The 25038-nt window shown below is 44.8% G+C and overlaps 3 protein-coding genes across 6 annotated transcripts in view; 2 read left to right on the top strand and 1 right to left on the bottom strand.

Annotated features, from left to right (window-relative positions):
• Positions 1 to 3117: 3117 nt before the first annotated feature.
• FOXM1 (forkhead box M1) lies at positions 3118 to 13420 on the bottom strand. Its single transcript, XM_059466013.1, has 9 exons — positions 13383 to 13420; positions 11407 to 12003; positions 9601 to 9749; positions 9171 to 9383; positions 8636 to 8764; positions 8004 to 8048; positions 6986 to 7052; positions 6374 to 6555; positions 3118 to 5150 (listed from the first exon to the last, which is right to left on the bottom strand). The coding sequence occupies exons 2-9, from the start codon at positions 11954 to 11956 to the stop codon at positions 4098 to 4100; spliced, it is 2388 nt and encodes a 795-aa protein (XP_059321996.1). The 5' UTR covers positions 11957 to 12003; positions 13383 to 13420; the 3' UTR covers positions 3118 to 4097.
• Positions 13421 to 13773: 353 nt separating this feature from the next.
• On the top strand, positions 13774 to 18200 carry RHNO1 (RAD9-HUS1-RAD1 interacting nuclear orphan 1). Of its 2 annotated transcripts, XM_059466630.1 has the most exons (4): positions 13781 to 13898; positions 14280 to 14418; positions 15070 to 15338; positions 17491 to 18200. In XM_059466630.1, the coding sequence occupies exons 3-4, from the start codon at positions 15171 to 15173 to the stop codon at positions 18127 to 18129; spliced, it is 807 nt and encodes a 268-aa protein (XP_059322613.1). In that variant the 5' UTR covers positions 13781 to 13898; positions 14280 to 14418; positions 15070 to 15170; the 3' UTR covers positions 18130 to 18200. The 2 variants fall into 2 exon arrangements, with proteins under 2 accessions (XP_059322614.1, XP_059322613.1); XM_059466631.1 differs by lacking the exon at positions 14280 to 14418 and having other exon boundaries at positions 13774 to 13898.
• A 363-nt stretch (positions 18201 to 18563) lies between these two features.
• TULP3 (TUB like protein 3) overlaps positions 18564 to 25038 on the top strand; it is a 32263-nt gene continuing 25788 nt past the window's right edge. For all 3 annotated transcript variants that reach the window (XR_009417909.1, XM_059466860.1, XM_059466859.1), the window contains exon 1: positions 18564 to 18624. Coding sequence is in view for 2 of the 3 variants with exons in the window: in XM_059466860.1 (XP_059322843.1) it covers positions 18584 to 18624 (41 nt within the window). In the remaining variant the exon portion in view is untranslated. The remainder of the gene's footprint in view (positions 18625 to 25038) is intronic.

The following is a 25038-nucleotide window of genomic DNA, read 5'->3' as shown; positions in this document are numbered from 1 at the left end:
TTGAAGTGGAAAATACGTGTTGATAACTCAGGACAGATTAGACTAGCAGACTAATATAAATTCTCCTAAATCAAGTGTTTCAGGGTTTTGCAATATACATGCATTATCCACAAGAGAAATTCCAGCTGAAACACAAGTCCAGAATGAAAAATAGCTTTGGGCATAGATAAACATGCAATCTCAGAATTCAGAGTGAAAACCCCTAAAGCAATCTAAACACATTGCTTCATGAGAAAGTATAAAGTTGAGATGGAATGGTCTGGCCTGTTGCATAATGATATTATCCAAAACTTTATTAAAATTTACAGAAAAATACATCAAATGTGAAAGAATACAACGCACAAGAAAAGATACCCTACTGGTAGTGATAAACAGTGTTCTATAGAAAATACCAACAATATTAAGAGATTCTTCCCAAGTCCAGTGAAGGTGTGGTTTTTTTTGTCCTGTTGGAAAATTTTTCCATCCATTAAACAGTCAGGGTTCTAATGAGCCAATCTCCTATTTGCAACCGCAGATGAGTACAGTAAACCTACCTTCTACAAATTGCACAGCTAAATAAACAGAGGCCCTGTTGGCAGCAACCTCCTTTACGTGCATGAGAAGGTAAAAGAGACCCACAGCAGGCACCAGAGCATAAATCCGTGTCTGACTGCAGTTCAACAATAATTTGTGCTGGCTGTTTTCCTTGACTTTATTAAATAACATCATTAGATATTTCTGGTTTTAAATTTGGTGCATCAAAAAAGAAAAGCAGATGTGGAGGATAAATAATTCTGATTATATATTTGTATGCAAACAGTTCATCAGTGTGCTCTATATAATGACTTCCCAGAGATTTTGAGATGTGGAAGAGAATCTGCTTTGCATAATCTTTTGCCTGTAAACTGTAACTGGGTATTTATTATGCTTATTTTTCCAAGAAGTGTTGCAACTGAAACCCAAGGACAAATGTGTCATTTGATCTGCATCAGCAGCTCAGATTCATGGTCTTGACGTTCTGAAACTCTGCTTGTTTCAAAGCAAGAAGCCAGTCTGAGATGAGTAGTGAAGCAGGACATTTTCTTCTTAATCTCAGGCAGCTAATACTTTGTTATGCCCTGAATATCTTTTTATCCAGTTGTAGCTCTCACCTCTTCTGGAAAAAGGGGAGTGGGGAGAAAAACTATTTCTGTTCAGCAACCAGCTCACATTTTTCAAGCCTGTAGTTTTTCTCTCTGAGTCTATTGTGCATCTTCAAGAGGAAGCCAGGTGCTTTACTAAAAAAAATAATTTCACCTTTGTTAAGAGCTAGACTGCCTTCTGGGAGAAATGAAGGCCTGGCACCCTCATAAAAAGATTTCTGCAATGTAAAATAGGGTCTCTTTTCTTCCATATGGGGAAGTGATCAAGTTTCTCTGCTACCAGCCAAGCTGCAAAAGTAATAGGGTGGCAATTGTCCTTGCTTACCTCATCTCAGGGGGCATCCAGTCCTTTGCAGCTGACAAAACATAATGGGAGGAACCCCACTCAACCAGTGAAAGGGAATTACCTTCTCCTTTGGGTCTGTCACACTCCAGGTATCTAGCAGAGTTCTCAGAGGAGCAGAGCATCCACAGCACTTGCTGGCTCCCTGTAGATTTGTGTGTCCCAGATCCTTTAAAATTTTTATCCTAAATTAATGTTTGCTTTTACAGGCTAGAAGGTGTTAAACAGCTTTGTGTCTTATCAGAATGCAAGGACAGTCCTGGGATGCTCCTACACGTTACCCAGAGAAGGCTTGGGAGTGCTGTGCAAAGGGTGTGAAGAGCTGTGCCTTCCTGCTCTTGGGCTGATGAGAAGACATGAAGCATGGCTCTGCTCTTACTGCAGGAGGGGGGAACAGAGGCATCTGGGTCTGACAAGATCACACCTCTACACTATAACCTATAACCCTAATTCTGAGCCTGCAGAGGGACAGGTGATAACTGCCTTTCCTCAAGGAAAGCATCCAGGCAGAATATCAGGCAAACATAAATGGAGAGAAATAGCCGTATTTTGTGATTAGTCCTCACCAATTGGTGCTTTGAACTACTTTGGCCAAAACACTGGGACACCTCTTCTGGGAGCAAGAGGCAGAATTGCTTATTGTAATTTTTTCCATTGTTCCCTCCATCTTCTTTTATATAATTGGCCTTGAGCAGTGCTCTCACTGGAATACATAACAAGAAGGGAAACAAAACTTTGGTACTATTATGTTCAAAATAAAATGTGAGGTGGCCATCAGAGCACCTCAGCTGACAGGGACAGCAGGGGAGCACCTGCCTGGAATTGACACCATGGACAAGAAAATTTCAGTATTTGCTGGAGACATGATCTTAGTTAGCTGGCTCTCAGCTGTCAGTTATGTGCACACATCCTCTCAGGAGCAAGAAGCGACATGAAAGGGAGAGAGGATGCCTTGAGAGAGCCAAGCAGAGTGTTAACACCTGTGTAAGATGTACTAGTAGAAAGTGTGCGAAACCAGGCCCTTTCTGCAGCCTTGTAACCCCAGAAGAACTGAAATTATAACCATTAAATCAAAGTTTGGAAACATTTTATGAGGGCAAATAACCTCTAACAAGTACACAGGAGCACTATGGTTCTGAAAACCACACACATCTAAAACTGGCTTTATGTTTATAGGGGAAGGTAGAAATACTTTCAAGAAATATTTGTTTTGCATTTAGAAGATAAAGAGATTAGTCTGCTGGGGCTGTTGTGATATTTGTATGCTTCTGAGTCAGTCAGGATTTACCCATAAGCAGCAGGAAAAAGTGTGTTTTATGAAGCAGGGGGTTAACTAAATCCAATGTGGTTTGGCCAACAAGGCCTGAAAACGTCCGAATGGTCACTCACTCAGTGATCACAAAACACACAGACGTGAGATAAGAAGAAGGGGTTGCTCATGCCATGGGCCAATCCCAGCAGGCTGCTAGGGGTGGTACAGATAACACTCAGCTGTGCTCCCACAGAAGCTTTATTGAGTATTTGGATACAGGAGTCATCATTTGTCTGCAAGCAGAAGGATCAGATCTTTGCCATGGCAATTTCTTCCATGACTTAAGTTCTAGAGAACGAGTTGTTCTATTGCACCAAGCAATACATATCTTGTGTGTCCAGAAGTGATTTTTTAGTGGAAATATCAGCATTCCCTTGATATTTAAAGGGAATATAATATATTTTATATTCCCTTTTATATTTTGAACTGCTGACTGTAATGAGGGCAGCTTTAACCATTCAATAGAGGTCCATCTGACTGCAAGTGTCTCTACCTAGTCCTCTAGGTATGTAATAGACCTCTGGAATCAGAAGAGCTATATGGCTTGATCCATGCCCTTCTCCATTCCAGCCTGGGAAAAGGAATCCAAAGCAAGATTTTATGCTGCAATCCAGATAACCTGTTTCAGTTTGACTTGGGTCACATACAAACAATTTTTCAGATCTTTGTCCCAGCCACCTTTAGGACAACCTAGACCAATGTGTTTTTGAAGTTAAAAAAAAAAAAAATTGGGCTTTCAGCTAGGGTAGAAGAATATAAGAGATATGAACATATGGACAACACACTCTAGGTCAAACCCTTATCAGGCCAAATATTCCCATAACCCTACAATAATAAAATTATTATTATTATTATAATTAAGGGCTAATTAAAGGAATGTACAGTATTTACAGCCATTAAAACTAGACAGAAGATACTAAGTAATAGGGGATACAAAGTAAAGGGATATTAGGACAGAGCTAGGAGGAGGTTCCCGGGCTCTTTCCTATTGTACTATTGTTTCCTGTGATACCTTGAATAGCAAACGCCATTCAGGGCCTACCTAGATGTTCTCATGATAAGAATCCCTGGAGAGAGGCTATCTCGAGCACAAAGCTAGAGAAATTCTATCATCTTGTTCCACTCAAAGTCTACAGCATCTTGAAAGCAAGCCCATAGCAGCTGATGGTTTCCCAGCTTAGCAGGAGCCAATGCTCTCTGCTCCCATGGATGTGGGAACCAGTCAAAAGTAGTTGTCTTGGATTACATGAATGAATCTCAGAAGAGTGGAGTTCTTTCTCTAACATCAGAACAAGTCAAATTCAATCCTCAGGCCAGTTCACTTCAGTTCAGGTATGAGCTGAGACCAGCTAATATCTGTTCCTAAATTTTCATCCTCAAGACCAGGAAAGCTGATATCCAGAAGGATTTTGCTGAGGCTGTCATTCATGGTATCCAGGATAAGGCCCTCCATGAGTGACCTGTTTTCAGTAAAGCCAGAGGCTGTCAGTTCAACAGAGGATTGCTTGGGAGTGTCACGAATAAATGCTGGAGAGCTCGTGAGGGGCACAAGGACCATGTCACCGGATTCTGTATTGAGCAGTTCTCGAGGAGAATCAAAGAGAGGGTTTTTAAGGGGTGTGCTATTAAAACCCAGCAAGTCCTGGTTGTCCTGGAGGGGTGTGAATGGCAACTGAAGGGTTTTCACTGGACTGAAGTCCAGCTCATGACTTCCTTTGGCTAAGGAAGCAGACTTCCAGGGATCAAGGACTTCTAGTGAAGGGGTGGTAGTGGCTGAGACTTTGCTGGGAGTGGAAGAAATGGGCAATTTGCCAAAGACATCTTTGACTGGTGTTTTAAAGGCCCCCTCTTCTCCCTGTGAGCAGCTGAGCTGTGATATGCTCTCAAGGGGCTGGTTTTCCTGGGGGAAGGGACACTCTGCCCCTAACCGGAAAGGGTCCAAGCCACTGCTTTCTGGCAGAACAAGGACAGGCTCTTCTGAACAAGGCAGTGCTAGGCGTTGCTTCCTTCTGGACCTGCCCGCTTCCCGCCTTTCCCTCCTCTTTATAACCAAAGAGTCAGAAACTGCCTTAGGCGGGGACTTGAGTGCGGTGAACTGCTTCCTCTCCTTCGTGGATGAGTCTGGGAAGAACAAGCTTGGCTCTTCCTTGACTGTTACACTTGAGGCAAATGGGGACAGCCAGGGATCCAGCCGAGAGCCTTCTTCCTCCTTCACACAGGCACCCTCTGGGAAAGAAGACAATTCCTCACCAGGCTGGGAGCTGTTCTCCTGTATGGAGTGGGTTGGGGAGAATAAACCTGCATCACATTGAGCTTCCTCCTTGACAGCAGCTGGGGGTAAACAGGGAGACTCTTCTGCAGACAGTGACATCTACAGTGAAACACAGGTGACATGCAGTCAGTGAGCAAGGATCTCAGCTACCCAAAAATCCAAATAAAAGTGGAAAGAAAGACTGGCATTTAAGGTCATCAGAGAGGGTAAGAGGAAGATATTCAGGAAGCAGTAATTTTTTTTATAACAGACTGAGATTGATCTCTGTGAAGTTGATAGAAAGAAGCCTAAGGATCACACGGGAAGGATTCTAGGTAAGTGACAAAGTTATACCCTTCAGAGCACACCTGCTCTGGGAGTACAGGTGGAAGGAGAGCTGAATATTTCTGGAAAAAATATAACCCCTTTGATTTTTTCTTACATTATCTAAATGGGAATAACAAAATGAATGAGGACAGCCTTCCCAGAAACCAAGGAAAAGGAAGAAAAAAAATGAGGTTATCAAAAGAAAAAGAGCACAGGAGAAAGATAAATCATAGCTGGAGAGAACATAAAGCAGCAGGCATACAAAGGAAAATAGGATTATGGTTAGACAGTATGGAAGAAGCTAAAGCTTTACAATGTCTAAGCATTCAAGAGCAGTCAGTGAATGCCAAGAAAAAGATCTGTTTAATAGCTGTTTTTCTTGAGCCCAGAATAACTGTCAACTTCACAGAATTAGCAAACAGCAGATACAGAAATCCTCTGGGAAGAGACTCCATGAAATATATACCCATTCAGAAGCTCCTCATTGTTACTTGTCTATAGAGCTATCAAAAATATGAATGTTTTAGGATCAGAACAAAGCCATTCCTCCCATTCTTCTTTCTTCACATCCCAGCAGTAAAGAAAAATTGTCTTGACCAAGCCATAGAGCCCCTTCCTCTAGTGAATTGTCTTGAGCAAGCCATAGAGCCCCTTCCTCTAGTGAATTAGAGAAACATCCTTGGAGCAAATAAACTAGCAGGTAGTAGTCAGCCTAGAGACAGTAAAGGATAGCAAGGATTATCACTAGTTAGTTCCTTGATAGGAGCTTGGAGTTTTAGAGCACCTAAGTAAAGATGCACAAAGGAACCATATGAAGAAAAGGTTCATTGAAGGCAAGAGATATAAAAAAAAGTAAGCAAAAAATCCAAACAAACTCACCCCTTCTTAAAAAAAAACTCCCCACACCTTCCTTAGCCTCCTCCTTGCACCCCTTATACAAAAAAGGAAAAAAAAAACAGGAAAAAAGCCTCCCATACTAACCCCCCTGAAAACTCCTTGGAAAGCAAGAAACCAACCTTTGGAGTAATGCACACACGCTTATTGCTCTGCAAAGTCTCCGAGCTGTTAAGGGATGCTCCCTGTGCCATGGACAGAGGAACCTTCACAGAAGGCTGCAAGACAAGAGGCTGACTCAAAGGAAACTGGATTGGAACCAGGTAGGAGTTGACACGAGGAAGCAAAGGCTTCATCTTTCGGCCTGGAAGGGAAAAGAAGGGACTCACTTTTGCCTGTTCTCCACTGCTACCTCTTGAAACCCAAGCACCTTACAGAAAGTCCTTCTAGACATCCTAAAAGAAACATTTAATCAGATCACTTGCCTTCTCTGCTAATTTTAAGGATACAAATACTAAGCCAGAAGCCCCATGGACAAGAAAATAACCTTTCATGCAGATCCTACCCCTCAAGTTTGGGCTCTCATCCCATTTGAGTGCCCAATGCCCACCATCTCACCATCACATCCCTTCAGACACAACACCACTGCTTTCTATTTCAAACCTGGCTGTAAGGAGCACAAAAGCTGGCAAATAGGGATAACACACTCCACTTGTATTCCTAAAGAAATCTGGGGGAATGCCCCAGATTTATTGGATTGATTCTCTTTAGCCTAGACTGCTGGGGACACTTACGCGAATTCTGGGGTTCAGTTTTGCTTCCCATGTTCTTCAGAGGATCTGGAAGACGATTCTTTTGTTGCTGCAGTCATTGTGAGATAAGTAAGAGGAGAAGGAGAAAAGAGAGAGATTAAAAGAAAAGAATTTATTCTGCTGCCTCACTGAGAACTGTGAAACCAGAGGTCTGTGCTGGACTAATGCAAAGAGAGCAGCTGTTAGCACCCAGCACTCAGGCTGGCTCTAGGTCTGTGCCACTTGCTGGTTTGCAGCTATGCCCTCCCAAAGCCAGCTGCCCACCAAAAGCTGTGCAGGAAAAGAGACAACATGACAGAGCTACTCCAGCTGCAGACTCTACTGCAGAAGTGAGCTGGTTTTGGCACCCTCAGTGTCCGAGGAACAATTAATAGGATGGCTTTATTGTATATTGGATGTCCATACAAACCATAGACCAGATAGGTGCTCAAATGGAATAGCAGAGGCAACAATGGGATGAGAATTCTGAGCAGATGGAAAGAAGGCCAAGGTTGTAGCTGTGACAGAAAAGTGTTTGACTGGATGTTTACAAATTCTTCACTGTTAAAACAGCTGAATGAGACAGCAACAGCAAACAGGTTCTTCCTTCCAAGAGTCACTCACAATGCAGTGGATTCCAAAATGAAAAAGGAGCACAGAGAGATCCTATTCTCTCTGGATTTGAGCCCCAGAACATATTGGAACTGTTGCCATGGAGATGATTTTACCAGAAATTTGTTTGGGTTTGTTCTCTGAAGCCTACTGGTGTCCATTGCAGCCTACTTCAGCAGTAGACTTCCAAGTTGCTCAAAGCTGTCCAGCTTTACCAGCTCGAGAGACTGTACCACCTGAAGGCAGTCAAACATTGGCTAGACTCCTCTCCCCACAAAGGGTAAGCATGGAGCTGTATGAGTGGATGCAGCAGTGACCCAGTCCCCTCCCCAAGCCTGTTGTCCCTTCCTTCAGTGACTGGCAAGAAGAGAATGGAAGATCAAGCCCCGAGCTAGATGGTAATTCTTACTGATTCAGAGTACTCAGGCGATGTTGGTGACCCCAAGTCCAGCGGCTGGTGGCAGAAGGCATTGAGCAGGAAAAAAATTTAAGATGAAGTTATCAACCAAAGAGGGAGACAAATGGGACATTTTAAACTTGTACAATCTGAGCAAACAAAAGTTAATTCTACCCACCCACTGCAGAAAATACAAGAGTCTAAACACACCTATACTAGTCTCCAAAGCTCTATTTCCCTAACAAAATCTTCCTAAAATATCTATTTGGGCTAGGACAAGTCCATCCTATGACTAACTTATCAAACAGCATAGGAACACCTGGTTGGCCTCCGCAGAAATCTTCTCATTAGCAATTTAAATCAGGCCCACAGTAAGAAGTTGAACGACTGACTATTATATTTGGCACAGCACATGAAGAATAAACACATCCCACAGAAGATCCAGATCAAAAGCACAGCCACAGCACCTTTTCTTTCAAATGCAGAGCTTGTCTATTTGTTAAGTGAAGTGACTGAATCCAGCTTCTACAAAGAGGCTGATGTCAAAGCAGCTTGACCTTACAGTTAAAATAAGGTGCATCAGGCTCTTGTGGCATTTAGAAACTGGATAGCCTGTCCTATTTTCTTTGCATGAGGCAACTCACCTTAAATACCTGGTCCAATGTTAGGCAGCGGTTTGCATCAGGGTGAATAGTCCAGAAGGAGATTTTACCATTGGCAGATGTCTCACGGACAAACATATCATGAAGGGACAGGTTGTGCCGGATGGAGTTCTGTGGAGAAAGAAGAGAGGGGGAGGTTGAAAAGCAGTAGTTTTGTTATCAGCACAGCAAGGCCTACCTCAAACCCTCCAGCAGAGGGATTGCATTCCAAAGTGCAGACAACACCAAACTTTCATGTTCACAGTGTACCCAGCCAACCCTGTCTTCAGTCTCTTATTCTATGTACTCTTGAGATCCCTATTCTCACTCCAGCGATCAAACATTCCATCATCTTGTTTAAGTAGCATGAGCCAAGAGATACAAGAAGTGGTACAGTGAACATCTGGAGTGAGAGTGTATTTGGGGTGGAATGTTTAAATGAGCTTCCATCTTGCTTTGCAGGCTGGGGGACAACTTTTCATTTTGATCCAGAAGGCAAGTAAGATCACCCACAGCAACTTGAGGGCCTGCTTGTTACCTTCCAACCTGGCTTAGCTACATGTTTAAAATAAGGAAAATGATCCTCAATCCAGGTATAGATGTCCTTCAGGGTCATGCGCTTCTTCTCCGTGCTGTTGATGGCAAACTGGATCATGGCCATGTAGGAGTAAGGAGGTCGTTCTGACACCGAATCCTGCCATGAGGAGGACTCAGGAGCAGTAGGAACAGCAGCAGCAGCTTCCGCTTCGGTCTGAAAGACAGAAGGGGTGATACATGAATGTTCATGAAGCTGACAAGAAGGCCCATGGAACATCCTTGGATCCTCTATGTTCTGCTATTCATGTCAGTAAAGGTCAAACTCAGGTTACTTAGAGATAGCAATGCTTAATTCTTGCAAGTATTCTGATCCATGTAGATTACTGCCTTATCAAAAGTTTTAGCACATGCTCTTGTATTCTCCTACTTACCTTAACTCTTTCCTGCAGAGGCACCTGATTCTCTTTCTCTGTGTCCTCCTTCACAGAAGAGGGATTTAGTCCATCGGATCTCATCTTCCCCAGCCACTGGATGTTGGTGAGGCTGTTGTCCAACACAGAGCTCATTGTCTCGCCACTGCCTGTTGGGATAACAAGCCCACGTAACAATCACACAATAATTTAGGTTAAAAGAGTCCTCCAAGACCATCAAGTACAACCTGTGACCAAACACCACCTTATCAACAAGACCGTGGCACTGATTGCAGCATCCAGTTGTTTCTTGAACACCTCTAGGGATGGTGACTCCAAACCTCCCTGGACAGTCTGTTCCAATGCTTGACCACCATTTTAGGGAAGAAATTTTCTTCAGGATGTCCAATCTGAACTTTCCTTGGCACAGCTTAAGGCTTTGCCCTTTTGTCCTGTCATTTGTTGTCTAGGAGAAGGCAACCCCCACTGCTCCACAGCCTCCTTTCAGGCAGTGGTAGAGGATGATACAGCCCCCCCGAGCCTCCTTTTCTCCAGGCTGAACACCCCCAGCACCCTCAGCTGCTCCTCATCAGACTTGTGTTGCAGACTCTTCACTAGCTCTGTTGTCCTTCTCTGGACAGCCTCCAGCACCTCAATGTCTTTCCTGACATGAGTGACCCAAAACTGAAAACAGAACTCAAGGTGTGGCCTCACCAGTGCCAAGTACAGGGGGACCATCTCTGCCCTGGTCCTGCTGGACACACTATTGCTGGTACAGGCCAGGTGCCATTGGCCTTCTTGGCCACCTGTGCACAGCTGGCTCATGCTCAGCTGCTGCTGACCAGTACCCCCAGGTCTTTTCCTGCTGGGCAGTTTTCCAGACTCTTCCCCCATCTTGTAGCACTGCCTGGGGTTGTTGCAATGCAACTACAGGACCTGGTATCCGGTCTTATTGAATGTCACGTAATTGGCTTTGACCCATGGATCCAGCCGGTCCAGATCCCTCTGCAGGACCCTCCTACCCTCCACCAGATCCACACTCCCACCCAGCTCAGTGTCATCTGTGAATTTACTGAGGATGCCCTCGATCCCCTGATCCAGATCATTGATATCCAGAGTGAACAGGACTGGCCCCAGCCCTGGGGAACCCCACCAGAGACTGGTCACCAGCCAGATGCAGCACTGTTCAGCACCACTCTCTGGGCCCAGACATCCAGCCAGTTTTAACCCAGTGAAGAGTGAACCTGACAAGCCAGGGGCTGCCAGCTTTTCCAGAATTGTGCTGTGGGAGACAGTGCCACAGGCTTTACTCAAGCCCAGGTAGGCTACAGCCTTCCCCTCGTCATAACCCTGCTTTCCCACAAGTAACCCTGCTACTCCCTCATCTCAGCTGTCAAAAGGAAGGCACCAGTCACACTGCTAGAAGATGGTATTGCAACTCTAATATTGTGGAAGGAGTTCACCTCGAATTCCTGATTTCATGTGCCGTTGAATAATTTCTGAAAAGAGCTACAGCCTAAAGAACACTTAAACCAGACTACTGTCAACCAAAACAGGACAATGTTGATCTAGTACTTCAAGAAATAGAAAGCACAAAACTTAAGTCAGAAGCTCAGATGTCTTCCACCAAAAAAATGTCCACTGTAATCCTTCAGATTTCACTACATATGCAAAGCTATGTAGATTATTAGAATACAATCCACAGGTATTTTGTAATTAACAAAATATTAGTAATTACTGCAAACCAAGATGCAAGTGCTGCACTCCTTGGCCCATTTCACATCTCTTTGTCTGCCAAGACAAAAAAAAAAGGTAAAGGCTACATACTGTTGGTCTCCTGCTCCTGTCCAACCACTGAATCAACTCCTGAATGCCAGAGCGCTGTACTGCCTGCAAGACCAGGTGTCTGTGCAACATTCTTCTCTCTTTCTTGGCTAACTGCAGCCTTGATGGCTGCACTGGCTTTCTTCTCTGATGGGAGGTGCTGTGATGGTGCTGGACCAGCTGAGCGGGATGTGCCCCCGCTGCTAATGAGAATGAACTTGTTGGGTCCATTGTTGCCACACTCTTTTCCTTTTGCTGTCAATGCCTCTATGATGCTCTGGATATCAGCATTTGTAGGGATGGCCACCACCTGGGTGTTGGGCATTGTAGGGTGGTCAATTATCTTTATTCCTGCTGGGAATTTCTGCAGGCCACAGTCCCTTTTGTCTCTGGGTTGTCTGCTGTGTTGGTCTTCCTGTCTGTGCTCCTGCTTAGGAGCCTTTTCATCCTGACCTCTGTTCTCATCTCTTGCTGAAGTACTGGATTCATCCTTCTGTGGGAGGGTCAGTTTTCGTCTTTTGAGAATTAAGGGCCTGCGAGGGCTGGTCCTCATTATTGGTCTATACTGTCACTCTCCATTGAAAGGGAGAGGAACAAATCCTGCAAAACAAAAGGTACAACATAAAGGCTGCAGCAAATCATCTCAAGACCTCCCACAGAGCACACATTCTCAGCAGTTGCTACAAAGCTAGAAACACAAAAGGGAAATTAAAATTGAAGGGCTGATAAGGCTACTAAAAAATCATTCTGTACCTCCCTAAGCCACACCTTTGGTAAGCAGGATGGGAGAGAGATTTGCAGGGTAGATAACTTGCATCACAAAGTACATTATAATGAGGAAAGTGTGTATGTACTTTACAGAAAGACTTAGCTATGATGTGACCAGCATCAGCCAGCAAGCTGGAGGGGAGGTAGAATATAGAAATAGCAGTGCTGATTCTTACAGTTGATTGCTCTAAGCAGCAGATTACACAACCTGGGTGAAAAGGGAATTTACAGATAGTTTAAGACCTGGGAAGCAGAGATTACCCTGAACACTACAAAGGCACACAATAAATGCAGCAGAAGTAAGGTGCTTTAAGCTAGACACCAAGTAAATGTACTTCTAATTCCTTTCATAGATTTGTTAAGATTTGACATAAATTCACCATAGGGCAGCATACAATTTTGATGTCAAACTTTTGGATAAGAGGTGGTTTAGACTATAAAGCTGGAAGCAAAGGAAATAAAATTCAGAGATACTGCTTCCAGGGTAAGATGCTGTGAGAATACTACTAATAATGCCATCAGGAATTCGGTACAGCCTGTGCTTTTCTGCAAGCTATACCTGAACAATATATAAACGGTACTTATTGTTTATCATTAGAGATGGCAAGCAGAATAGAAACAAATAAGGAGGCCTTTTGCATTGGTAGATTTGACGGGGTCATCAAGTAAACGAGCAAATTCTCAATACGAATCTCCTACATTGACATAAAGCAGAGTCCAGCAGAGCTGATGCCCTATGCACAGGGAGCAGCCAGCCCGGCGATCATTCCACGCGGGTTCTGGCAGCCGGCACAAGCATGGCCCGCTGCGATCTGCTCCACCCCCTTAAGGAGAGGCAGCGCCGAAGGAAGAGCCCTGCGCCAGCCTCCCCCAGGCCGCGTTCCCGTGAGCAGGAACAGGAGCGCGTCACTTCCCAGGGAGGCCCCGATCTGCTACCCCCGCACGGGCCCGGGGCACCGCTGTGTGCGCGCTGCCCGAGGGCGCACGGAGGGCAGCGCCAAAGCGCTCTCAGCTCCTCCTTCCCCCGCTCCAGCCCCTGCGCTGCCGCCCCGGCCAGCGGGTTCACCTGCTCCCGCGGGGCCTGCCGCCCCGGCCGGGCCCAAACGCTGCCCTCTCCCGCCCGCGCGGTGGCCTTAGCGCGGCCCGCCGAGGGGTGCCGACCCTTGCCAGGGTCCCCGGAGGATGGCGGCGGGCTAGCGGTCGGGACTCACCAGCTGCCGGGCCGGGGCAGGGCCGATGCAGCGCTGTGGCGGCGGCCCCGGCGCTCCCGGCGCGGCCCGGGTTTGAATTTGGCGCCCGGCGCAGCGCTGGCCCTGTCACGTGCCGGCCTGCGCCAATGAGCGGAGGCGGAGGCGGGGCCGGGCGGGCCGGGCCAATCGGCGCGCAGGGGGCGGGGCCGCGGCGGGCCGGGCCAATCGGCGGCGGCGGCGGGGGATACGGATGTGCGGGCGGGACAGAGCCCGGGCCGCTGCCGCCGCTGCTGCTGCTGCGATCGCGTTGTCTAGTTCGGCCCTGTCCCGGGCCGGCCGCTCCGGGCCCGGCTGGGGTAGTGTCGGCAGCTTCCTTCAATCATGCTGCCTGCGGCTGGGAGCCCCGCCGTGCGCCCGGGCCGCCGGCAGCGCGCTGACTCCTGGTGAGGAGCTGCGGAGTGTTACCGTTTAACGAGTGTGTCACGGCTGCAGCGGGCTAGCGGGGCCCGCAGCACCCCCTGAGCACGCCGCACTTAGGTAAGCGGTCAGGCTGTTGCAGTCTCATACATTGCTCAGGAAATGTTATCAAGTTTCCTTGTGCGTGCTGATCTACGGTAAGTCAGGCTGAGTGAATGTGAGCCAGCTGTAGCCAAGAAGGCCGGGGGCACCTGGCCTGTATCAGCAATAGCGTGGCAGCGGGACCGGGCGGGGATCGTTCCTCTCTCCTCCGCCCTGCTGGGGCGCTCACAGTGCCGGGTCCAACTCCGGGCCCCTCACTTCAGGAAGGACAGTCAGGTGCTGGAGTGGGTCCTGAGATGTACAGCAGAGCTGGTCTGGAGCACAAGTCCCATGAGGAGTAGCTGGGGGTGTTCAGCCTGGAGAAAAGGAGGCTCAGGGCCACCTTATTGCTCTCTACAGCTGCCTGAGAGGAGGCTGTGGCCAGGTGGGGATTGGCCTGTCCTCCCAGACATCCAGCGATGGAACAAGAGGAAATCGTCCTAAGCTGCACCAGGGGAAGCTTAAGTTCGGCATTAGGAAGAAGTTCTTCACAGGAAAGGTGATTAGACATTGGAATGGGCTCCCCAGGGAGGTGGAGTCACTGTCCCTGAAGGTGTAGCACTTAGTGCCATGGTCTAGTTGCCATGGTGGTGTTTGGCTAAAGGTGGATTTGATGATCTGAGAGGTCTTTCAACCTATTTGATTCTGTGATGTTTTACAACAGAAAATTAAAAACAATGTTACTTCAGTTCAAGCTTATTCATTAGGCAAAGCAAACAAATCATGCAAGATCTGTAGACAGGAGGGAGATGTCAACTGTGTTTTGTAAAAAAGAAAAAAAACAAACTTAGTCTCTTGAAGTTAAAATGTACAGATAGTTGGCAACCAGAAAGGGAAAGAGTTCTGATTATCTTAGCCCTTGGCATTACAAGCAAGATTGAATTGAAAAAATGAAAATAAGTTTTTGGGTTTTTCTTTTCATAGCTGATTTGATATGGCTGGATCAGTAGGTCATCTGCTCCCATTCCTGCAGTGCATTTCTAAATCCACCTCTGAAAACTGACAAAAGGTTCAAGAACTACTGTTGGGAACAAGTCTGCCTTGAGACGTGTACACTGTGCTGTTGCATAAATGTTTTGCTTTTGTTAAAAACTGCATCTGAGGTTTCCAAACAAGTCTTTCTTCAAATCCATTTATTTGCCTTCTACAGATTCAAGAGCACTTTAGCATCTCCTTGGGGTGCTTCCTTCTTTCTTCAATTGGCTCCAACAAGCATCATGAGGTTTCTAAGTAGTTTTACCACATCTTTTGATGCCTCCAAAGAAGAAGTGTACCCACAAGGCCAGGAAGGCAGAGCTGGTTTTCCTTGAGCAGCCACGGGCAGGGCCCATCCATTGCTATGAAGCTCCACTGCGTTTGGCTGAGAATCCCAGACGTGTGCCTACAAAACGTGTGGACCTGAACACCTCTGCTGCCTGGGTTGGTATAAATTATCTTTCCTCCTGTGTCCCACAGCAACAGTTTTCCAGTTTCTCCTGTATGTCTTAACAGAAAGTTATCTGTTCTGGATCTGGAAAATTATTAGCCCAGACCTGAATTCCCTCTATCAGTCTAAAGCATAAATAAGTGCTGGAGTTGCTTTACATTCCAAGAATAAGCGCTAAGGTCTTGGTTAGTTGAAGACATAAACTGTGTGCAGTGTTTACTGATTAATGAATATTTGTCTTCTAGAAAAATTATTCCCATCAGGAAAACACTGTTTTCCTAGGCAACCAAAAACCCTGCACGAAATGAACATTAGGGGAGATTTTTCTTATTGGCTTGCTCTTTGAAATAACTGCTGAACTCTAAATGTTACATGTTAAAGTATTGGGTGTATTGTTTAAATCTGACACTGCTAAATTTAGAGAACATAGGTTTTCACTTCAGAATCATTTGTTCTAACCTGCCCTCTTTCCATTTCTGTGTTTTGAGTAGCTTCTCTCCATACCAATCTTCTGATGGGTTCCTTTTCTTGGGACTGTTTGCCATGTCCTAAAATACTCCTTGTGTCATGTAATGTAAAGATTTATTTTTTTAAAGCAAACAGCTGCAGCAAAGACAGACTGTTCCTATGCAACAGTAGTCATCACCTAGGGGAGCTCTGTTTAAACATTACTGCTGCTTGGCTCTGCTCTTCACAAAGCAAGCTCAGGATGTGTGGTTTCAGACCTGCATGAAAAATTCCTTTGTATTTTTGTGATGCCTTAACCTTGAAGTAGGACATCTTCAATTTTTTCCTCTTTAAATTTTTTTTTTCTATCTGCTTGAGGCAGTTAGCTCTTCAGTTTGTGAATCACTAAGTAAAATAACTGCTGTGAATAAGCATTCATTTTGTTTGGAAGAGGTGGAAACATCCACCCTGGTTGCTCTTTGATTCCTAAAATAAAAGTATTCTAAAATTTGTTTGAAGCTATTGGTACTGAAACTGGTAAATATTTCTCAGTTTGGAAAATGTGGTAGGTTTGTAACTTCTGGAAGCATCCTCTGCAGAGTGTCTGTGAACTTGTTTCAATGGAAACTAATTTTCTGCTCCTCTCTTTCTGGCATTATCTAAGTTTTTCATACCTTTTCCACTACTAGGTTCCTGCATTGGTAAAACCTACCCTACATGTTCTCTGAAGCCAGGAAGGCATATCCTTAAAATCAGGGACTGTTTTAAGTGTGTGTCAGTATACAATTACTACAGAATCATTTCTCTTTTCCTGCACAATGGCTTTGGATTCAAACAGTTCAGCTGTACATCAGACAATCACCATCCTTAGTTAAACTGCACTCAGTGTTTTGAGGAACTATACAGTGACTCAGGAATGCTGAAGGAGATGTGTAGTTACTGTAGCAAGAACTCAGTTTGGTGTGCTCTTGGAAAAATCAGACTGGAATCTGAAACAGAGTCTGACTTTTTTGTTAACAACCAGGATTCAAAGAACACTGTAATAAAAGGATTTCCAGGGTTTGAGTATGAGTCCAGAATCATCCAAAGAAATATAGACTGTTGAGCTTGGACCATCTTTTCTATAGGAAGGTGATTGTAGAAATGGATTTTGGGTGATCTATTACTCCACAATACAGAAATTAACTCTGTTTTGAAACAGAGATGTTTGGGGGGAAGATTTTGAACACCCTATTAACATAATCTAAGGAGATTGAGGTAAGTGGGCATTCTTCAATCATTTTGTGTTGCTCTCCCAGTTCAGTCTCTACTTCTCTGGGAAGGCTGAGGATTTAGTTCTTTAAATCTATTTGGGTTATGCTAAGACACAGAAACAAAAAGGATCCATCCTGAACTTTCTTAAATCTGCAGGGTTTACAGGAGAAGACACCACTTAGACTTCCTTTAAAACCCAAATCTTGAGTTCTTTGTGAGTTGCCAGTGATCAGCTCACTTGCACCCCAATGACTTTCCACAGAACAGTGGCAGAACATATTGTTGAAGTTCAGAGGTATCTCATGTATAGCAGCTTTGTTAGTGACTCATTTGCTTTGCTGCAGAACAGATTATTCAATGAACACACTGGAAAAAGGTGGGGAAGTAGAATTGTCTGTAGGAAAGGGTTGGGGTTTTATCTTATTATTATGTCTTTCCCTTCAGGTGTGCCCACAATTTGACACAACTAAGCCACTGGTGTTGAAAGCACGCCAGAAGAAGCATCTTGGTCCTCAGAAGTCCTATAATCAGGATGCCAACCACAGCTCATTTCATGCACGAGGAGCTGCAGCCTGCAGATTTCCTCCTTTAACTTTTGAGAATCCAAAAGGACATGCGGTCCCTCAGTTGGATGATCCAAATTGCTTGAGAAAGAATGCACAGTGCTCTCCCAACCAGCCTCAGAAAGGGACAGCAGCAAATGCCAACATCCAGGTGAAGAGTCTAGAGGACTGTGGAGAACCTGCTCCCCAGCCTGTGGAGCAAGAAGTCCCTAGTCCATCAGATGCAGAGGCTACACAGGCTCCTTCCCCAAGGAACGGGAGATGCAGCAACACTCTATCACCAAACAGTCACGCCTGGCATCCAGAAGAAGCGTTGCCACTTGGTACTGAGCCCTGTGGGAGAGGGGAGGCGGCAGCAGTACTGGTTGCAGATACTCCCGAGCACGACTATGGAATGAAGGTCACCTGGAGGCGGCGGCCGCACATAATGAAGTACCTGCGGGAGCAGGGGAAACTGAGCGCTGCGGACATCCTGGTCAAGGCAAACATGGAGCTCCCGAGGGGACAGCCCCACACCTGACCTGGCGGGAGCAGCGACTCGCTGCGGGCAAGGACACGCCCGGACAGATGATGGCCCTCAGGGGGCTAAGAGGGGACCTGATTTCAGCCCGGCCCTCTACTGCGCCTGGCAGCGCCTCCGACAAACGCCGGGGCGGGCCCGGGGAGGGTCGTGGCGACGGAAGGGGGTTGGGGGGGTCATTTGGGGCGGTCTTCCCTGGGGAAGTGTGTCCGGCAAGGGCTCGGTGCCGCACGCGGTTCCCGCCGGGACCGTTCCCCGCTCCCAGCGGAGGCGGCGGGCGCCTCCCGCACGGAGCCACGGGGGCGGCCCTTGCGTTCCGTCGCGCGTGCGCGCCGCCGCGGCCAATCGGCGGGCGGCGTGCTCGCGGCCCCGGCCAATGGCGGCGCGCCTCAGTGCCGCGCGCCGTTGCTAAGGGCAGCGGCGGGCGGGGTCCCATAGCAACGGCGGGGCCGCGATGGACGGAGCGGGGGGAGCCGGCGGGCCCGCCGCCCACAGGTGAGCGGGGCTGGGGCGGCGGCGGCCCCGGGGCCCAACAGGCCTGGGCGGGGGCTGCCTCGCATGGCAGCAGCGCCCGCGGCCGGGCTGAGCGGCCGCAGCGGGGCCCGGGCGGGCGGAGCCGCAGGGCAGCGGCCACGCGGGCCGGCGCTGCCCCGGTAACACCCGCGTCCCGCTGGCGGGCGGCAGCCGTGCCGCTGTTTTATGTGCGGGTGTGTTTTATGTGCTTCGCTCTAAAACGTTGGTGTGCATCGTCTGAATACTTGTAGATTAAACCGGTTTCGTGGTGTCTCGGTGCACTCGTGGTTTGTGGGCGCTGCTGTGAAGCGTTTTCGCGGTGTTCTTCACCCCCTCTGCTCCTCCTAAATAAGCTCTCTGGGTATTTAGTATCACTCTTTAGTATCGTTGTGCCTTTGCAAGGAAAAAAGGAGAAATAACTGAAATGAACTCAACTGATGTAATAGGAACAACAGCTGTGAACTATGGAGAAGCGGTTTTGGAAAACTTTGAATTTGTGGCACTTAAAATTGAAATTATTTGAAATTAAATGTGAGTGTACTGGCAAGCAGAGAAAACAGTTTTTGGCAGAATTGGTGTCATTGCTAAAAAAACAGGAAAATCTATCTCTGTTTGGATAGGAAAAAGTAAAGCAAGTAAAGAGAGAAACCTAAACTTTGGATGGTGAAATGAAAATGAACACAGTGTAGAAGAGAAACAGTATTTTTTTTTGTTACATACATTGTTACATTTGGTAATTTAAGGGGGATGAAAAGCAACGGTGGAGTTAGAAAGCCTCCTGCTACTGCTTAGATCCACCAAACATACTATGGAACATTAGATTACTTTTTATGCAGGCTTGAAAGGCCTCATGTTGTCTAGCAGTTCTGGAAACAATTTTTTAGGAAATGGTGTCCAGATACATGTAAATTTCCCTGCACCGTAGATGTTTAGGTTTGACAGAGTTGATGCTACAGGAAATAATTCTGCTCTTCTGATAACAGTTCTATTGCCATGATTTCTTTCTGCTAAGGAACTTGTCTCATGTGCTTTTATGGGTGCCCCCCAGAAACAGGCTAACAATAATGGCAGTTCATGGGATAGCTGCTTCCCTCCCATCCCAGTTTATTAAAGAAACATCCATTTCTTTAGCTTTCTTAGTCCCCATGGTTAAGGTAAGAAAACTAGAATACATGAACCTAAAGTAAGGTACATAGTTTTAAAGATAGATATGTAAGGCTTGTTATTTTTAGAGGTGTTTATTTTTCTGGAGCGTTCATCAGCATTGGAATAAATTTGAGGAAGACAAATGCTCTGGATTCTTAGGAAGGTTCTTCTTTTTCTGAGATGAAAATTGTAAAATTTTCCAGAAGTTGTTAATCTGGTTACTAGAATTCTTGTTTGGTAAAATAATTTGTCAGTTGTCCAAACAGTGGATTTTATAGAAAAGGTAAGTGTGATACATAATACTTCATGGCAATGAAGATACTACAGGTAAAGGTGAACAAAGCCGTACCTGAGAACTGCTGTTGCTGCAACTTTTTTTTTTTTTTGCCATTTTTCCCCCCAGGGATGGAATGCCTTTACTGTTGAGCAATGTAAAAAATACACATGAAGATATTGGAAGTATTTTATCTGATGGACAGAGTAGAACATTGCCAGTCAAAAATTAATGCATATGGTTTTGTGCTGTGGGATACATGATGGATAGACAGCAGAGATCTTGGATTTAGGCCATCTACAGGCTGTCACTTGCAAATACTGTGTTGTGTTAGACTTTCTTCCACTGGAACTGGCTGCAACTGGAATTACTCAACTTGATTTTAAAGTTTGGCTTTCAGGTAAACATGGCACAACTGTCTTAGTGCTTTAGAAAATGATAAGCTTGATATTGCTGTTTCGTGCTCTTGGTAAGTGCTAGACCTTCTCTCTTATTTGGGAAAGTCCTTTTGGAGACTTACCATGGAATTATTAGTGTAAAAACATTCAGGTAAAAGTAATTCTAATTTATTGTAAGCTTTTAAAATATTGTGAAGGAAATTTGTTTCTTATGGTAGTATGTGTTTTAGAATCTTGCAGACCAATGGACTTTGCCCTTTTGCACACTAATCACACAGTGTACAGGAATGCTTAGAGCTTCCCACATGCTGCATTCCAAATATCCTTCAGCTTCTGACTTGCACATGTCATGTAAGAGGAACAGAATTTTCAAGGGGCAAAAATCTTGACTGAGTCTACAGAGACTAAAAAGCTGGATGTCAGCTACAGCAGTCCTGCCCTCATTTGGATGCTTCCTTGGGATCCAGCCATGCATCAGTTAGTGGCTTTCAGTTTGTGAACTCTGGGATATTTCCTCAGTGTCTCCCAAAGTTAATGAAGAAAAACAGCCTCTTGCCAATAAGCTCAATTTTCAGAACATTAGGAGCTCACAGATTAAGAGAAGTTGAAGACTTCAAGAGTGATACTGTTGTCTGGCCAAAAGCCCTTTCCACATTTTAACACTTGGGTGTAGTTGAGGCTGTCAGGAATCTCTGTGCCTGCTGGACTTGAGTGTTTTGTATAAATGCACCATAATTTTGATTTTGAGGAGAAAAAAGGCAAAATACTTTGCTAATTATTTTTGCTATACTTGTAAACCAGAGAAGACAGGTAAGTTTAAAATTCCTTTTAAAAGTCTCTCAGCATCTCTGTTAGTCTTCAGGTATTTTTATTTAGCCACCAATGACCTTAAAATTAACAAGCAACATTTGTTAAATTTCAGGACCTGGAATTCTGTAAATCTTATCCTTAGATGAACGAGAATTGGCTTAATATTCTGTTTGCTTCACTTTTTCCAGCTCTAAACATTATAATGAAGAAATCTGTCTGAAGTGAGACAAACCTGTAAATATTTTATGAGTGTGGTTGATATGTACTCCTTGAAGTGCAGATTCAGCTGAAAAGAAAACCTTTTGTAATTTGAGGCTGCTGCTGTTAATGTGAATGAAGGAGTCACCTCAGTTCTTATGATGTAGACAGCAGTGGCAAGGGAGGAAAGGCAACAATGTCTGACTAAAATTTCGGAATAAAATTTGAGACTCACTTAGTAACAGCAATTGCAAAGATGTGTCCTGAAGTTGAACCTTGGTTGAATTATCTCTTTAATTTCTAGTTATCTCTTTCCCCATCTCTTACCAGCTAGAATTTAGGTTACTGGTGACCCATTTTTTTTATAGAGAGCCATTACTTTTCTCTTCTGCGTTTTTTTTTAAATCATGGTGTGGCGTTTATAGGAGGGAAAAATGCGCTGACTTAACATAATTATGGCTTTGTATGTGTGAAAACTTTCTGCAACCAGACTTGCACTGGGATGGCTCCAGACTCTTGTTTTGTTGCTGAGGCACAGCTGAGTGATCTCCAAAATAAAACTGTGTTGTAATTGGGTCATGGGATGAATTCTCTTCTAAGTGGATTTGCTGATATGCCTGGAGATGTTGCCTTGGACCACTGTAAGAACATTTATGCCAACTCTTAGTGCTCTTTAGAACACACTCTGTGGGATGTTTGAACTTTTAAACTGTTCTTGCTATAGGAGTCTGGGTGCTTCTACGCTCCTTTCTGACTTTGCATTCTTATGTGGTATCTGAGGCAAAAAGAGCAAGAACTAAAATCTAGCAGTGATATCTTGCCAAGTCACCTAGTTTGAGATCGAAATGACATTTCACTGTTTCTGTCTCTTTAATGGCTTTCCTTTTCAATTTTTCTAAAATAAAAAAAAAAATCTGGTCTGGGAATAAAGGTCTACAGTCAGTTCTAGAGTGTCAGTTCAGAAAATTTCATGTTCCTTTCCCTATTTTTAGTTTGAAATACTATTACAAAAGTACAATTCATCTTGTCAAGTGTGATGCACTTGTTTTTAGGGAACTTTGGGTTTTGTTACCTGGTCTGGGTTAAGCACAGCACGTGCTATTTAACTGCTGCCTTTGTTGCTAGGAGAGAATAATGGCTGCTCTACATTTCACTGGCTTCCTCTTGTAATGAGGTACAACGTCAACAAAAGTGACAGGCAAGGTTTAATAATTCACAAACAGAAGATCACAAGAGACAGAATTCCAACCCCCTGGGGATCTTGCTTTCCTCTTTCCTTGGGCAGAGGTGTTTCTATCAGTGAAATGACCGTGAGGATTTGAAGCATGTAATTGGTGAAGTTCTGCTTGTGGAATAAATTTCTCTTTTTTTCTTTAGCAGAAACCTAAGTTTCATTAGGTTCAACTGAATAAATATGAAGCACAGTGCTCTGCATTTGTAGTGGTGGTTAGGAGCTGAAAAGTCCTGAGTCATGGAGTCACCAGCTGTGAACTCTTGGAGACATATGCCTGACAGGAGGTTCCTTGTTTCCCTTTTCTTGTAAGAATTATAATAAAAACCCAGTTGAAACCCCCTGTTTGGCTACACACTTAAAATATAAGTTTATGTGCATATGCTTATGATTGTGTTTTTTGTGCCACCCTCCCGGCATTATGCTGGCTTTGATGGTTAATGGCTTGTGTGGATTTCTGGCTTCTCTTGGCCTTCCTTCCAGGAGAAGAGTACTTCCTCTGCTTTAGGTTTGCAGAAATGAATTTATTTGGGACTTGTGGCTAAGGAAAACAAGAATCTCCTTTCTGTTTCCCCGATGTAGTACATCAGAGAATGACACAGGCTTTTGTTTGCACTCTTCTTTATAGCCCAAATAGAAGTCATACTAGCTTCTGTCCAGAGAGTGCTGATTCATTTTCCTTGCTCTGCTCCTTTGTTCCAAGTAAGAGGAGCTAATCTTTGGTACTTGATAAGTCACTTTTTGCATGCTGTGTGAAACACTAAGCAATACAGTAATCAAAATAGTTCTGTGCTCAATATGTAACCTTTTCATCATGCTTCTATTCCTGTCACATTTTCTTGCAACAACCTGTATTTTTTATTGTCATCTAGTTTGTGCTCTCACATTTGGGATCTAAACTTGTAACCTCTAGAACCCAACCAGACAATCACAGAGGATGGAAGGGGCTTCTTGAGATGATCTGGAGCAACCCTGCTGCTTAAGCAGGGTTAGCTGGAGCAGATTGCACAGAATGATGTCCAGTTGGGTTTTCAATATTTCCAAAGATGGAGACTAAATCTTCCTGAGCAACCTGTTCCAACATTTGACCACTTTGTCTGGAAAATTCTTTCTTGATATTGGGTAGAATTTCATGTGCTTTAGTTTGTGTCCATCACCTCTTGTCCTGTCAGTAGGCACTGCTGGCTTTATTTGCTTTACACCCTTCCATCAGGTATTTGTACATGTGGATAAGTTGCCTCCTGAGTCTTCACTTCGCCAGGCCCAGTTCTCTCAGCCTCACCTCATGTGAAACATACTCTGGTCCCTTAAGCACCTTTGTGGCCCTTTGCTGGTTATGTCCAACTCTTTCTTGTTCCCAGAAGCCCAGAACTGGATGCAGCATCTCGTGTGTGGCTTCACCAGCAGAGGGGCGGTGTCACTCCCTCAGCCTGCTGGCAGTGCTTCCCCTAATGCAGCCCAGGATGCTTGGCCTTGAGAGAGTGAATTGCTGGCTCGTGATAAACTTGTTGTCCACCAAAACAATATGAATCAATTTCTGAAAAAACAAATCTCAACAAACAGCATAAGCTTCATTCTTTGTTTAACCATAATTCAGCTTTTCTCCTATAGTCCTTTCATTTCTCAATTTTCTGTTACTTTACCTTATTGGGGGTGTGTTTGTGTTGGTGTGTAATAGTGCAGAGAATATTCCACTGCACTTCTCACACGATAATTTTATACTGGGGTTTTGTGCTTCCACAGATACCATTTTGAAACTGAAGGCAGGTGTGATCTTTGAGTGGTCATTTTACTTTGCCTGCACAGTTTCATTTTACCTTACAAGATCACTGGAACAAGTACTGTAAAGAAAACAGAAGCTTGAAAACAGAAGTCTCCTGTACTGATAAATCCTTTTTCTCCATTGACCTGGCTGTGGTCAGTCAGTCCTAAACTGCATCATTATTTACCTAGTTAGGTTTGGCATGTGAACAGTTGCCCCGAATTGATGCAAGTATGGAAAATTTAGTGCTGCAAGGATAAGCTTGCATTAAATTCACTCCTTTAGTGGGTTTAGCCAACAAAAATAATTATTAACCTGTTAATATTTTATAGCAAATAATGTTTGTACCATGAACTCCTCAGATTAATTTTTGCTTGAATTCCTTTCTTCAGCACAGTATTCCTGTTGCTATGAGTTGTCAGGGCAGCTGTTTTGCCACAATATAGGTGAAACATATCCATATTCATATAGATACATGCAAAGAATATACATATATTCTTCAGAGCACCAGCCTTTTCAGGTTTGGTTTGATTTGGGGTTTGTTATTTTTTTTGTTTTTTTTTTTTGGAAGGGGGTG

This window comes from Ammospiza nelsoni, chromosome 2, assembly GCF_027579445.1.
Source record: "Ammospiza nelsoni isolate bAmmNel1 chromosome 2, bAmmNel1.pri, whole genome shotgun sequence".
In the NCBI taxonomy this organism is placed as follows: Eukaryota; Metazoa; Chordata; class Aves; order Passeriformes; family Passerellidae; genus Ammospiza; species Ammospiza nelsoni.
This window is presented reverse-complemented; position numbering and strand designations above follow the sequence as displayed.

What these genes read in the sequence shown, in the direction of transcription:
- FOXM1 (XM_059466013.1), bottom strand. Translation starts at nt 11,956, where the DNA reads ATGAGGACCAGCCCTCGCAGGCCCTTAATTCTCAAAAGACGAAAACTG. An exon ending in ACAGGAGCAGGAGACCAACA is followed by an intron (nt 9,750 to 11,406) that starts GTATGTAGCCTT and finishes TTATCCCAACAG; the next exon opens with GCAGTGGCGAGACAATGAGC. An exon ending in CTCTGCAGGAAAGAGTTAAG is followed by an intron (nt 9,384 to 9,600) that starts GTAAGTAGGAGA and finishes TCTGTCTTTCAG; the next exon opens with ACCGAAGCGGAAGCTGCTGC.
- RHNO1 (XM_059466631.1), top strand. Translation starts at nt 15,171, where the DNA reads ATGCCTCCAAAGAAGAAGTGTACCCACAAGGCCAGGAAGGCAGAGCTG. An exon ending in TGAACACCTCTGCTGCCTGG is followed by an intron (nt 15,339 to 17,490) that starts GTTGGTATAAAT and finishes CTTTCCCTTCAG; the next exon opens with GTGTGCCCACAATTTGACAC.